Source organism: Tribolium madens, unplaced genomic scaffold (genome assembly GCF_015345945.1).
Source record: "Tribolium madens isolate multiple individuals breed KSU strain unplaced genomic scaffold, Tmad_KSU_1.1 Scaffold_71;HRSCAF=194;Tcas5.2_LG6, whole genome shotgun sequence".
NCBI classification, from domain to species: Eukaryota; Metazoa; Arthropoda; class Insecta; order Coleoptera; family Tenebrionidae; genus Tribolium; species Tribolium madens.
The window spans coordinates 3,216,640-3,230,132 of NW_025401041.1; the positions used below are offsets into that span (position 1 = coordinate 3,216,640).

At 31.2% G+C, this 13,493-nt stretch overlaps 2 protein-coding genes across 2 annotated transcripts in view; one reads left to right on the forward strand and one right to left on the reverse strand.

Annotated features, from left to right (window-relative positions):
- The window catches only part of LOC123009062 (flotillin-2), a 67,157-nt gene that overhangs the window by 26,823 nt on the left and 26,841 nt on the right, over positions 1-13,493 (forward strand). The gene's annotated exons all lie outside the window — the stretch shown is intronic.
- LOC123009059 (glucose dehydrogenase [FAD, quinone]) lies at positions 5,402-10,462 on the reverse strand. The gene is made up of 3 exons (XM_044405174.1): positions 10,283-10,462; positions 8,257-8,801; positions 5,402-8,201 (listed from the first exon to the last, which is right to left on the reverse strand). The coding sequence occupies exons 2-3, from the start codon at positions 8,744-8,746 to the stop codon at positions 6,838-6,840; spliced, it is 1,854 nt and encodes a 617-aa protein (XP_044261109.1). The 5' UTR covers positions 8,747-8,801; positions 10,283-10,462; the 3' UTR covers positions 5,402-6,837.

Sequence of the window (13,493 nt, forward strand, 5' to 3'; positions counted from 1 at the left end):
ATTTGATTTTATACAATAAAAAAGAAGATTAATAAAGTTTTTTCTTGTCACGTATTCGTTTTTTTAGGAGACAAAGGTCGCTAAAATCCGTCAATGAACATTTGGTATATAGTTTGTTGGCATACCTTGAACTTTGTTTTTTTGGGTAAAAAAAAATATTCGGTAAGAGGAAATATTGATTTGTGAAAAGGACGACGTTTGTTTGTGCAAGGCTGGGATTCGGTTCCCGGTATCCTTGAATATTGCTAAAGTTACAAGAATATAAAAAAAAATATTTTGACTAATTTATTACACACTGAAAAATAATGAAGTGAGCAAGGCTTTTTTCTAATTTTTCGAAATTTTGTTTTAATTTTGAATATAAAAGTTATTTGAAAATTAAAATTGTCACAATAATTATTTTATCTTTAAAGTCCGATTAGTGCTATTTTAAATTAAATTAGTTTTTTTGTCATTAGTTAAAGACTTGTTCATGGAATAAATTAATTAATTAATTCTAAGTGTTAAGACCATTTTTGGGCATTTTTGTTTATTTTTTCCAGCTAAAGCCTCATTAGTGTATTGTGTGAACGTGACTTTTGTCTCGTTTATTTTAACTCAAAATCTGGGTATTTTGTTTAATTTTTTGCGTATAAAAATCTTGTTTTTTTTTTAAATTAATATCTATGAATTATGATTGTGTGTGACGTTGGGGGTTTTTCCTAAAATCTCATCTCATCTCAACAATAGCGAGGAAAATTTTAATCGTCTTCAAGCACCTTACTTGCAATAATGATGATATATTGGAAGTCTGGTCGTCCATGAAGTTAATTCAATGTAATTTACAAGCAATAAAATTGTATACATTACTATAATTTTTCTTATAACTTAGAGACACACTGACCGGAAATTCCACCTAATTTTGCAAATGTGTAGTTGTATCAGGAAATTGAATTTTTTATTCTTGTTTAATCCTTGGACTTTAAGAATAGAATCTGTGTGGTGATTTCTCAATTTTTTTGTGTGAAGCAATTAGCATAATGTTTATATTTAATAACTACATTTGTTAAGATTTTTTTTTATTATTACGCAACGTAAAGATTTTAATCATGAATTATTTTTACCTTGAGTAGTAAATTTTTACACAAATCATTTAAAGAAAATTTAAGAATTTCTCAATGGAGAGAACATCGGTCAAACCGGTGCAACTTTTTTTCTTCACAGGCCGCAAGAGCATTTATTGCTAAATATCCCGTGTTCTAATAATTCTGTCTCGGTTTCGATCAGTTGAGTAAGCTCGCCAGTAGTCATACTGCATGAAAGTACATTGCATTAAAATTGCAAAATTTTGCGATTTTTTTCAAAATAGATGTTGGATTGGTCAGGTGAATGTTGCCGAAAAACGTAAATTTTAGTAGTTTCACAGAGAAGTGGCAAAAATGTGACAATTTCGACAAATTTTGCAATCTTGCTCTTGTCTCCCTCTTTTAATTCGAATCTGTTTCACATTTCGTCCTTCAGGTTGTATCTACCTTCTAATACGTCATTCGGGCTTTCTGGGGTATTGAATGTTGCTGCAATCGGTAATTTTCAACTTTTTAACTATTAAAATGCACAGATAAAGCCACTTGTATTGTAGCTTTTGAAGTGTTCGGTTGGATTTTATATAAATGTGAAAATGAGCAATTTTGTCGGTTTTTAGCCGAAGTTTGAGAGTTTTGTGATTTTGGTGAAAAAATTTTTTTTCGAGAATTTTGTGCGGGTTTGAGAGAATTGAGATGTGTCAATGTGTGCTGTGTTAATAAATATTTTTTTGATTTAAGTGTATAATTGAATTAAAATTCAAAAATTTTTTCAATTTAAGAAAATTAGTTTCTGATTTGATTTGGATTGAAATTGGTTCAGATTTATTTATGATAAAAAAAAATTGAAATACATTTTATAACTTAGTAATGTTTGTGGTGAATTTGAAACTGAAAAATAATTAGCTGTAATTTAATTGGCTTAAATTTGAGAAATTTTTAATGTTTTTTATTCTTTTTATTTAAACTAAGCAAAAAATGCCTGAATTTTGTTATTAAAAAAAACGATTGAAATGATTTTACAATTATTTAACAGAAGAATTTGGCTTTGGTATAAATTTTTAATTTTTTTGATTTTTGCAAAGAAGAAAACAAGTTGTCGCATTCGTCTTTTTTATATTTTTTAAAGGTATACAGGGTGTGTTAGAACTCGCACCCCATAAAAAAATTTCAAGTAAGATAAGATACCAGGAACATGGAAAAAATGTTGTGTCAAAATTATTATTTAATAAAGGAACAAAAATGTTGTTAATAAAAGCCACAAATGACATTAAACAGAGTTAAAATTTAGGATACAGCTTCCTTGTTTCTTCTCCTAATAGCCTGTAGCAAAAAAACTTGTAAAATTATTTTTTCAACAGAAATAAAGAGTTAAAGTGCAAAATTTAAACTCTCATAACATCGAAATTTTTATACAGGCTCCAGAGAAAAATACCAAATAAGGTAAGATACCAGGAATATGGAAAAAATGTAAAAAATAATATCTATAAAAATTTCGAAATTACGAGAGTTTCAATTTTGCACTTTCTCTAGTTTTTTTTTTATTGGAAAAATAGTTTTCCAAGTTTTTTTGTTTCAGGCTATTAGAAGAGGAAACAAGAAATCCGTAGCCTAAATTGTAACTGTGTGTGCAAAATTTTTATACTTTTATTAAATAATTGTAAAAAACATATACAAGATCATCAGTATCAGTAAATAGACATAAAAAATGTCAAATGTCGAAAAATAAATATCAAATTTTTTTGACTGATTGAATTTTTTAAACATTTTTTCCTTGTATCTTATCTTACTTAAAATTTTTCTCTGGGGCGCGAGTTCTGACGCACCTGGATTTTTTTTTTTAGATTAATGAAAATAAAAATTATTTGAAACTGTTTTCCAAAAATTTAGAATTTTGGTTGTTCCAATGAATTCAAAATTTTTATTTTTAAAAAATTGTCATGAATTGTTTCTGGCATAAAATAAATCAGTTAACATATTTCTTTAATTTAAAAACTGATTTTTTTAAGTTTTTTAAATTTATTATGAAGTTAACTTTGGGATTAATTTTTTGCTTGATTTACTATTTTTCGCTAAAAATTAAATGAAGTGAAAACATTTTAATTTTGAATTACTAAAGAAGACGTTTGCTTTGGGTTAGTTGTTCACGTTTTTACACAGGTCCAGTGATATTTAAGATTAATTGATGTCAAGTTTCATCAACTCGTGATTTGTCGTTTATTGTTTATCCACTTTCGATTAAATTACACTCCGTTTCAAAATTCTGCACATTTCAACAGAGTTCAAATTATTCACGATTTGGGTCATTTTAAAGCGACAAAATACCACTTCGGTCTATTAACATATTAGAAGGTGATCGAACCTTACGCCAATCATACAGCCGTATTGTACGCAATTAGATATGAATTTTTACAGATTAGAAGACGTCCTTGTCCGTTTTACTTTCTAATGTTTTAGTTCCGAGCACATTCGTTTCGAAATGAAACAACGTTTCAAATATGTGCAATATTTTTCGTTCTCGTTTTTCTTTTACACTTTCGATATTTTAAAACAAACTTTTTTCTCAATAATGCACACGAGTGCCGAATACGGAGCAGATTGCTCAAAAGAAACGAGAAAATGAAGGCTACTGCTTTGACGAAATTTCGGTGATGAAATCGAAAGTCAAGAGAGTGAATATTCGGACGGTCTTGAACTTGACACTGATTTTTTTCTAGACCCAAATACCCAAAACAATAGTTTTGAATACCATTAAAGCGAAGTTCAAATCACGTATTTTTTATTAGTTTTATTCACCGTTATAACATAGGTACCTAATATAATATTAATAATAACAGAAATGAGAAAAAAAAACAATTTTTCACGGCGAACCTAAACGCAGAATAAAAAAGAACAAACACTGTGGACAATAATAATAATTTAAAAATTATGTAAATGATATGTAAATGAAGCTTGTGAGATGAGCCAAAAAAAAACAAATTATTACTACACTAATAAAAATAAAAAATTCGTTTGTGTGTTTATTTTTAGTCTGTCAATATAATAATTATTTATGCACCAAGGGAATAAACTACTGTTTTAATCCCGAGAATGTAGGAAATGACAGAGGACATAATAAAATGAAAAATTCGTCAAATGCGAAATAATTTATTGATATTCATTTCATTTAGTTACTCAATTTTAAAAGAAAAATCGATATCAAGGGGTTTGTTTATGTCAAGGAACACCCAAAAGATTCAATTCATTCGATTTCAGTTTGTTTTAAGAGTAAAACTTGCTATTTTCTTTATTTTATTCTCGGGGCAATACAGATTATTAAGGAATAAAGCGTCAATTTATTCCCTGTTAAGAGAATACAACACTAAACACAATAATTTTTATATGGTGGATAGGCAACCAATTATACTCTTGTGTTGGTAATAATTTATTGTAATTTAATTAATTATAAATAAAAGTAATAAAAAAGCATTATTGATCACATTTTATTACCTTTTGTTCCCTAATCGTCGTCTCCTTATTAGTATTTAATTTGGAAATTAATAAAAAAAACAAAACGTTTTTCTAGTTCATTTAATTTAAATAACCAACAATACAACTTTAACAATACACGCAGCATAAGTCGCAAATTATTAAATTATGAATTAACATTTAAATGACTTATTTAATTCTGTTTTAATTAAAACTAAAATTACAGATATTAAATAAAAAATGATAAAATAAAAATAGACATGATTGAGCACTTTTTTCTTTTCTCCCAATTGCTTTACTTGGGAAAACATTTAATTGTACATTAGCGAAAAAAATATTCATTAATCCGCGTCATTACATACAATCATACCTTTAAGATTATTTTTTTGTAACTCGTTTATTAATCGGTGATTCAAAAATTGTACATCACCTGGATTTTAATCACTATCATGCTTTTTACCTAATTTGGCACGAAGAGAAAATTTTAATACATATCTAAGACCAGACTTTGACAGTTAAAAAATGAATAAAAGACACTTAATATTAAGAGAAAATTTCTCTACAACTTATATTCAATGCCACAAAAAGTGGCATTTTTGTGTGGCTTTATCTTTGTTTTTTACAAACAATGTAACTACAGGTGCGCCAGAACTCGTGCCCCAGAGAAAAAGATACCAGAAACATGTAAAAAATGTTAAAATTCTATCTATAAAAATTTTGAAATTATGAGACTTTAAATTTTGCATTTTACAAAAACAAGAAAGCTGTATCCTAAATTGTAACTCTGTTTAATGTTATTTGTGGCTTTCATTGGCAAAAATTTTGTAACTTTACTAAATAATTATAAAAAACATATACAAGATCATCAGTATCATTAAATAGACATAAAACATAGTCAAATGTCAAAAAAAGTCAAAATTTTTTGACAGAATTTTTTAAACATTTTTTCTATGCTCTTGGTATCTTACATTCCTTGAAATTTTTCTCTGGGACGCAAGTTCTAACACCCTGTAGATTTGTGAATAACGTTGAAATAATCTTTAACGTAAGAATTCAGAAGCATTTGCATGATTTATGAGTTGTTTAAGTATTTACATTGACTACTTAAGTCAGTCGTAGAAAAAAATAGATATTATAGTTGCAGATTTTAAAAAAGAGCCAATTACTTTTAATTACAAGTTCAAATGCGAAGCTCAAAAATATAGTTATGCAGTTGTAGAAAAAATATCATATAATAACATCCTAGAGCCGTTTACATTGTGACATTTTGAATATTTGTCGAATAAAATCTATGTTTAATTACTCAAAAGCAGAAAAACATCTCATAAGTACTCTTATATAATTTTTAGCATACAAAGTGTAATTTTTAACTGGAATAAAATTTATAATTTAAATATAAGCGATTTTTGTGAAAAATCCTGAAACAGGTCGATTTTTATTTTTCCATGCGCATCATTTAACACATATGGTTTTTGTTTATCTGCTCTCTGAAATGCATAGCCACCTATAACTTTTTTTTTCAAATGTAATGGGATGACAAGTGACACCTCATTTGAAAGCCCACGTCACAAGCAATACAACGTACCATTTGTTTTCTGAATATTTCCTAAGCCTACGTAATAAAACAATAAGAACACATTCTTAACTTGAATACTATTAATGCAATAAATGTCCAAAATTGGCAACGTTCCTTTCCGGGCAAATTGCAAATCAAAAGTAACACGCATTTTTTACCTTTTGCAACATTTCGGGTGATTTGCATAATTTTATTCCTAAAACGTTCCCTAAGGTCCTCAATGTTATTCGATTTTGTCGCAAATCACACTCGAAATGTTGCAAAATGCAAAATTTTGCAGTTTCTCAGGAAAGGACGATATCCATTTTTAATATCTGTTGCATTAAATAGTATTCATCTTATAAGATTGGTTTTACTTTTTATCACGTCGGCTTTGAAAATAATCAGAAAATAAATAGTACATAAAATTCCCCTTTCAAACGAGGTGTCACTTCTCATACCATTACACGTGAAAAAAAAAGTTATAGGTGGCTGTGCATTTCAGAAAGCAGATAAACAAAAACCATATGTGTCAAATGATGTGCAAGGAAAAATTAAAACCGACCTGTTTCAGGATTTTTTACAAAAATCGCTTATATTCAAATTATGAATTTTATTCCAGATAAAAATTCCACTCTGTATATTGAGGTAGTTGTAGAAAAAAATTATGTATAGCACATGCGTGAAATGAATGAACGGATGAAAAACGATGTATAAATAATACCAAAAACTAGATTATCACTTTTTAAAAGTCTATCGTTGCAACCAATCCTCTTTGACCAAATCCGCCCCTTTTTCCCCCACCATAATAGCCGGTGCGTTTGTATTTCCGCTCGGAATCGTTGGCATGATAGACGCATCGATCACCCTCAATCCCTCCACTCCATACACCTTCAATCTGGGATCGACCACAGCTTCCTTGTCCCAACTTGGCCCCATCTTGCACGTCCCTACTGGATGATAAATCGTCATCGAAATAGTCCTTATATGGCACTCCAAATACTCATCACTTCCAAACTCGAAATCCCTACAGTTTGGAAACTTGATTCTATGCACCCTTGCTCCAAATTGCTTAAAAGCTTGAGCTTCTCCAATTTTTATTGCCATTTTGGCCCCTTCAACTAATATTTTAATATCGATGGGATCATCGAAATAGTTGGCGTTGATTACAGGCGGGACGAAGGGATTTTTGCTTTGGAGGCGTACCCAACCGCGGGATTTAGGCCTCAGGAGGAGGGGCATAAGCGTGAAGACGTCCTTATTGGCTATAGGGCGGTATACAGTGTTGTAGAGGTGGTCCGTGAGGCCTAAAACTTTCCGGACTCGGACTCCAGCGTCCGAATTGATACTCGCAGGTGCCATGTGGAATTGGACATCGGGCCAGGAACGGTTACCATATTTGGTATTTATGAACGCGAGGCCTTCGACACCTCCAAGAGTCGTCATTGGGCCTTTGGCGTTCATGACGTATTGCATGGTCATAGCGAAGGCCTGGAATCTGTCCTGGACTATGGAAACGGATTTGTCGACTAGAAAAGTGAATCCTCCCATACCAACATGGTCCTGGAGGTTCTCCCCAACAGGGAGATCCCTCAGGACTGGGATTCCGAACTTTGAGAGTTGGGGTTGAGGGCCGATCCCTGATAACATGAGGATTTGAGGAGTGTTAATAGCGCCAGCACTCATTATGACTTCTTTCCGGGCTAAAACGATTTGTTTATGACCATTTCGGACAAATTCGACCCCGAAGGCTCGCATGGTTGATGGGTTGATTAGGACTCGAGTCACGTGTGAGTTTAGAGCGATGTGGATGTTTTTCCGGAGTCTGACAGGCCGGAGGAAAGCCTTGGCGGTAGAGCAGCGGGAACCACGTCTTATGGTACCTTGAGCAACCATAAAACCAGCTTGCTCGGCACCATTTATGTCTCTATTGGGGTACCCAAGCTCGGTACCCGCTTGGACAAAGGCCAGGACTAAGGGAGTCCTCCATGGAGATTCCTGAACCGTTAATAACCCCCCTTGATTGTGATATTTGGTACGTGCCAAATACGGGTTTCTGTTATCTTCCGATTTTTTGAAATAATGGAGGACATTTTCGTAATTCCAGCCATGATTTCCTGTCAGAAGATCACAAATGAGGGATTAATCCTTAAATAATAAAAATCGACTCACCCATTGCCTCCCATTGGTCATAATCGTGTCGATTCCCCCGAACATATAACATATAGTTTAGTACACTCGACCCGCCCAAAACCTTGCCTCTGGGCCAATTGCACCGCCCATTTTTCATCCCGAGACACGCCCTTCCTGTAGGTTCCGTTTTATACGTCCAATCAAGTTTCGACAATTGGAGATAAGCAGCCAATGAGGGAACGTCTGAAATTTCATTCTCGTCCGGACCGGCTTCAAGGAGGAGAACATTCCAGGAAGGGATTTCGGATAGGCGCGAGGCTACAACCGCCCCCGCTGAGCCACCCCCAACGACTACAAAGTCGTACTCTTTGTAGAGTGTTTTCCGGTTGATGATGGGCGATTCCGGATCGAGTTTGTCGTAGTGGTAATAGGAAATTCCAGCGAAAATCAAAGGGATGATCCAGAGGGTTGAACCGACAATTCCGATGGTTTTAAGGGCGGTTGATATGAACAGGGTTTCGACTACCATTTTTCAGGATTTTCATTTTAGTCCGGGGAGACATGACTGACGCTCAGGTGGCGATCTAAAATAAGAAATATTTAAAGAGAGAAACTGCAAATATTGAAGGTGTTGCTACTAGATCGTTAACACTGAATGTTATTTTTAAGAAAGTTGAATTTTATGACGGTGTTAGTTTTATGAGTTTTAAAATGTTGTGAAGGGATTTTTTTTGTTAATTGATATACAGGGTGAATATAATGTACGAAACCAAGCGTTTTTTTTTAATCATTTGCCTCCAGATAATAACAATTAATATAAATTAAAGTAATATAAAAAATGTGGTCGTATTTTGAGAACGAAATTTTATTTTGTTTTTGAGTTATGCGATTTTTTTGTCAAAACTGCAATTTATGTGTTTTTTTTTTAAATAAATAGATCATAATCTTCATGAGAAAATGGTTTAATAGTGGGTGCCATTTAAAAAAATTAAAAATTTTGTAGAACTCGAAAATAAAAATTTCGAAAAATTTATTCTTGATAAAACATCACATTTTCATAGTACTTTATCATTTATCAATTAGTTTTTCCAAAAAATAAATAGATCAAGCAAAAAACGTTTGATTCCATACTTTTTATTCACATGGTGCAGTTTGTCCCCGGATAGGTGAAATGACTTGTAAAATATAAAAAATCTTAGATTAGTTATTATATAGTTATTAGTTAAATATTAACATTTTTTTACCCTTTCATTCAGGATTTTCTAGTCTTAAATTCTGAGTTGTTGAAGTCAATTAAAACAAGTCAAAACGTGTAGCAAAATATTGCTTTGAAACAATTCAAACGGTTCTAGAAAAAGTCTTGGCACTTTCCGCATCAAAAATTTTTTTGCTTCCGTTCCCAGCCACCGTTTAGCTTAATTCTCGTTATTTAAAAATACATTGACGTTTTTCACTTGAGTGATTTCTATTAATTTTTATTATTGAATCAACAATTAAAAACATTACAGCTGTTGTGTATCACTATGTAGTCATCAGATTTCTCTGTTTTTTTTTTCCTTCAACTCAAACCATACAATTAAGGCGATCATCAACCGAAGATATGGAGATTAACTCTTCAGAAATTACATTCGTGGGTGTAATTTATGACGTCATGCTTTCTTCTCCGAAAAGATAACCGGCTATCAGTGCTGATGTAATCATGGAACACTTTCTTCCTTTACTTCCGACCGCTTGAAGAATGTGAATCAATTTCAAATGTCATAATAACTTCCGATTCCGTCAATAGACGACGAGAATGGTAATTAAGTGACCTAAATAATGGGGAAATTGTGAGACGCGGCGCCAAAAAAACAACTCTTTATCTTGGAGATTCCGGCGAAGAAAGTTGTTATGTAACTAATACGCAATCGAGCGCTCTTCGAGGTCTTGCTGTTACGAAATTTCGGTAATTTTCTGTAATCTCGAGCGGTTTTTACCAGCAATTAAAGCGAGTAGTTGAAAAAATTCACTTCGTTTAATCGTAATTAAATAAAATTAAAAAAAAGTTGCACCGAGTAGCACTTACATTTTTTGTGACCTGATCTTCCATCTTTCGTCGTCTTTCCACTCACTAAATTAATGAAAAATTATTTTAAAAACCTCCTAGAATCAAAATCACATCACTTAAAAAAATAGTTCAGTCTTAATACTAGAATGTGCACTATATCGCTAACAGATTTCTACCACAATGACTCTCCAGTCACTTGTAAAGCTTTACTGTCTTGTTCTTAGCCAAGTGGGGATGTGTGTTACCTCTTTTTGGCACTCTGACTGAAAGGAAATTCTTGTAGGCATCATAATTTTTTTTCACTTGAATTATTTCGGAAGTGTGCGACTTATGTAAGTGGAAGTACTTTCGCTACAACTGGGGGCTAGTTGTTCTCTTAATTATTTAAATTTATTGCAAAGTGCTGAAGACGCACTTCATAATTTATGGCTTTGAGTGCTTGAGGATGTGTCTAATTAAAAGTGTTAAATTTTACTGAGTTTTTTTTTGCAACTAATTAGAAACATTTCAATGCCTAAAAACGCCGAAATTGGAAGTATGGCTTTTATTAACATTTGATTTTTTCTTATATTTTATTTTATTTTTATATTTACACTACAGTAATATTTTTGGCTTTTTAAGTGCTTGAGGATGTATCTGATTAAAAGTGTTAAATTTCACTGAGTTTTTTTTACAACTAATTAGAAAAATTTCAATGCCTAAAAAACGCCGAAATTGGAAGTATGGCTTTTATTAACATTTGATTTTTTCGTATATTTTCTTTTATTTTTATATCTACACTACAATAATATTTTTGCCTATTTCTTTTTTTATTTTTTTATTCAAAAATAGAAACAAATCTTAAGAAGGGCTTTGGATTGGATTTTTTATGACTCTAAATCATCTTTTTTGTGCCACCAAAGAGCGTTTTTGTAATCTAAAATATTGTTGTGGGTTGAAGGGGATGTTTGTTTGAGGTGGTACTTTTGTGACTATTCAATTTACCTCTTTTTTTCAAATATTAACCAATAAAATAGCAGATATTTACTTTTATATCCCAGCAACAGCAAATTCAAGTGAAAATATAACTGAATATTCCACGAGAGGTTGCAATGAATATTTTAAACTAACTTGATTATTTACCGGTTGCTATGAAAATGAAATCATGTGTAACGCAAAGCCATTTGGTTCATTGAATGATTGTAGAATATTTTTATTCATGGTCATTATTAATAAGACTTGGATTGTATGCACAAAAAATCCGTAAAATATGCGCATATAGATGCATGTTTTTTCACAAAATTATGCACAAGATACAAAGAAATATGCTCCAATTTGTGCCAAATATGCATCGATATACAAAACTTTTAAGAACAAAAAATCTAAGTTTGGATAAATTCTTATCCTCGAGTACACTAAACTTTGTATTTTCGGCATCTTGAACTGCACATGATAAACGAAAGAAAAAAAAATAAGTTGGTTTAAAATTCATTTGCAGGCAACTACTTAGGATTATAGCCATACCAGGTGAATAAAAAGCATGAAACGTTTTTTGCTACTAATTATTTTTTGAAAAAACTAATTGATGAATGATAACGTACTATAAAAAAAGTAATGTTTTATCAAGAACAAAATTTTTCGAATTTTTGTTTTATTTTTGAGTTCTACAATTTATTTTTTACCATATTTTTTTTAAATAGAAACCCATTAAAATAACATTTGTCTCATGAAGATTATGATCTAAGAATTACAACTATCTACTTTATATCGAATTAATTTTTTTTTACTTTTTTACATACTTAAATTGCAATTTAAAGAAAAAAAAATCACATAACTCAAAAACAAAACAAAATTTCGTTCTCAAAATACGTTCATATTTTTTTGTATTAAGTACTTTAATTTACATTAAGTATTATTTTTTGGAGGCAAATAATTAAAAAAAAAACTGCTTAGTTCCATACTTTCTATTCACCCTGTATAAAACGAATTTAAAAAGGAAACACAGCGATGGAATAAAAGTTTCACTTTAAAAAAAATTGACATAAATTGCAATTTTCACAAATAAAATCGCATAACTCAAAAACAAAACAAAATGTTTTATTTTACTTTAATTTATATTAATTGTTATTTTCTGGAGACAAATGATTTAAAAAAAACCGCTTGGTTCTATACTTTATATTCACCTTGTATAAAACGAATTTAAAAAGAAAGCACTCAGCAGGATACTAATTCTTTGAGTCGGGCTTACGAATTATCCGTTGTTTTCTTTTTAACATATTTTGTAATAGAATCATTTTTCATAAACTGCCCAATTTTTAACTTGAACTGAAATTTTTAATGGAAATTTGTGATTTGAAAAAAATATGCACAAATATGCAATATTTCCTAAAATATATGCACGAAGGTGCCTAAATATGCATTTTTTAATGGCTTATTTTAATCAAAAAACTTTAGATATGCATAGAAAACTTACAATTTTGTTGATATACCTCTTAATAACAAATATGCATCTTGCATATAAACCGAGCCTTAGTCATTACACTTGTAACTTCGTGCTGCGCACTCATGGTGTTCATTCAGTATTCGACAATTTTTGACTACTCGTTGTATTATAACTGAAAATCTAACTTTTTTAAGGGGATAAGACTTTTTTTTAATCTAAAAGCTGTGGGGGTGTTAATTGATTTGAGGGACATTTAGAGGAGTATTGGTAAAAGAATTAAAGAAATTACTTGTGTATATTTAGTTTTCAAAAATAAAAAGGACTTTTTGCTAAATAGCCACAAAATAAATACTTCCTTCATTTAATTTATTATATTTTCACTTTGTTAATGAAATTTTGGTTTCTTTGCACCTCCAAACAATGGCTCAAGTCCAGTGGCACCAGAATGGTACCATTTCCATTTGAAAAAAGTAAAATCGATTCGTCTAGGTCGCCGTAACGGTCATGTGAAACCATTCAGGAGCAAAACAGCAAAGAATTCCTTCTGTTTACAATGCCACAGTTACCTAATACTTTCACTGCTATGTAATCAAGAAAGTTGATCGAGTACCAAGCCATAAATCGTATACCTACGTGTTAAAGGCCACGAAATCAAGATTCTCACTCTATTGTTTAATTTCGACACCAAACCATCCCGAAATAATTTTTTTCTCATGATGGTTTCGACATCCAAAACCATGGGGCACCCATACCAATGGGAAACAGAACCGAAAGTAAGAGTGTTTGTTCTTCCGGTGGGCACGTGGT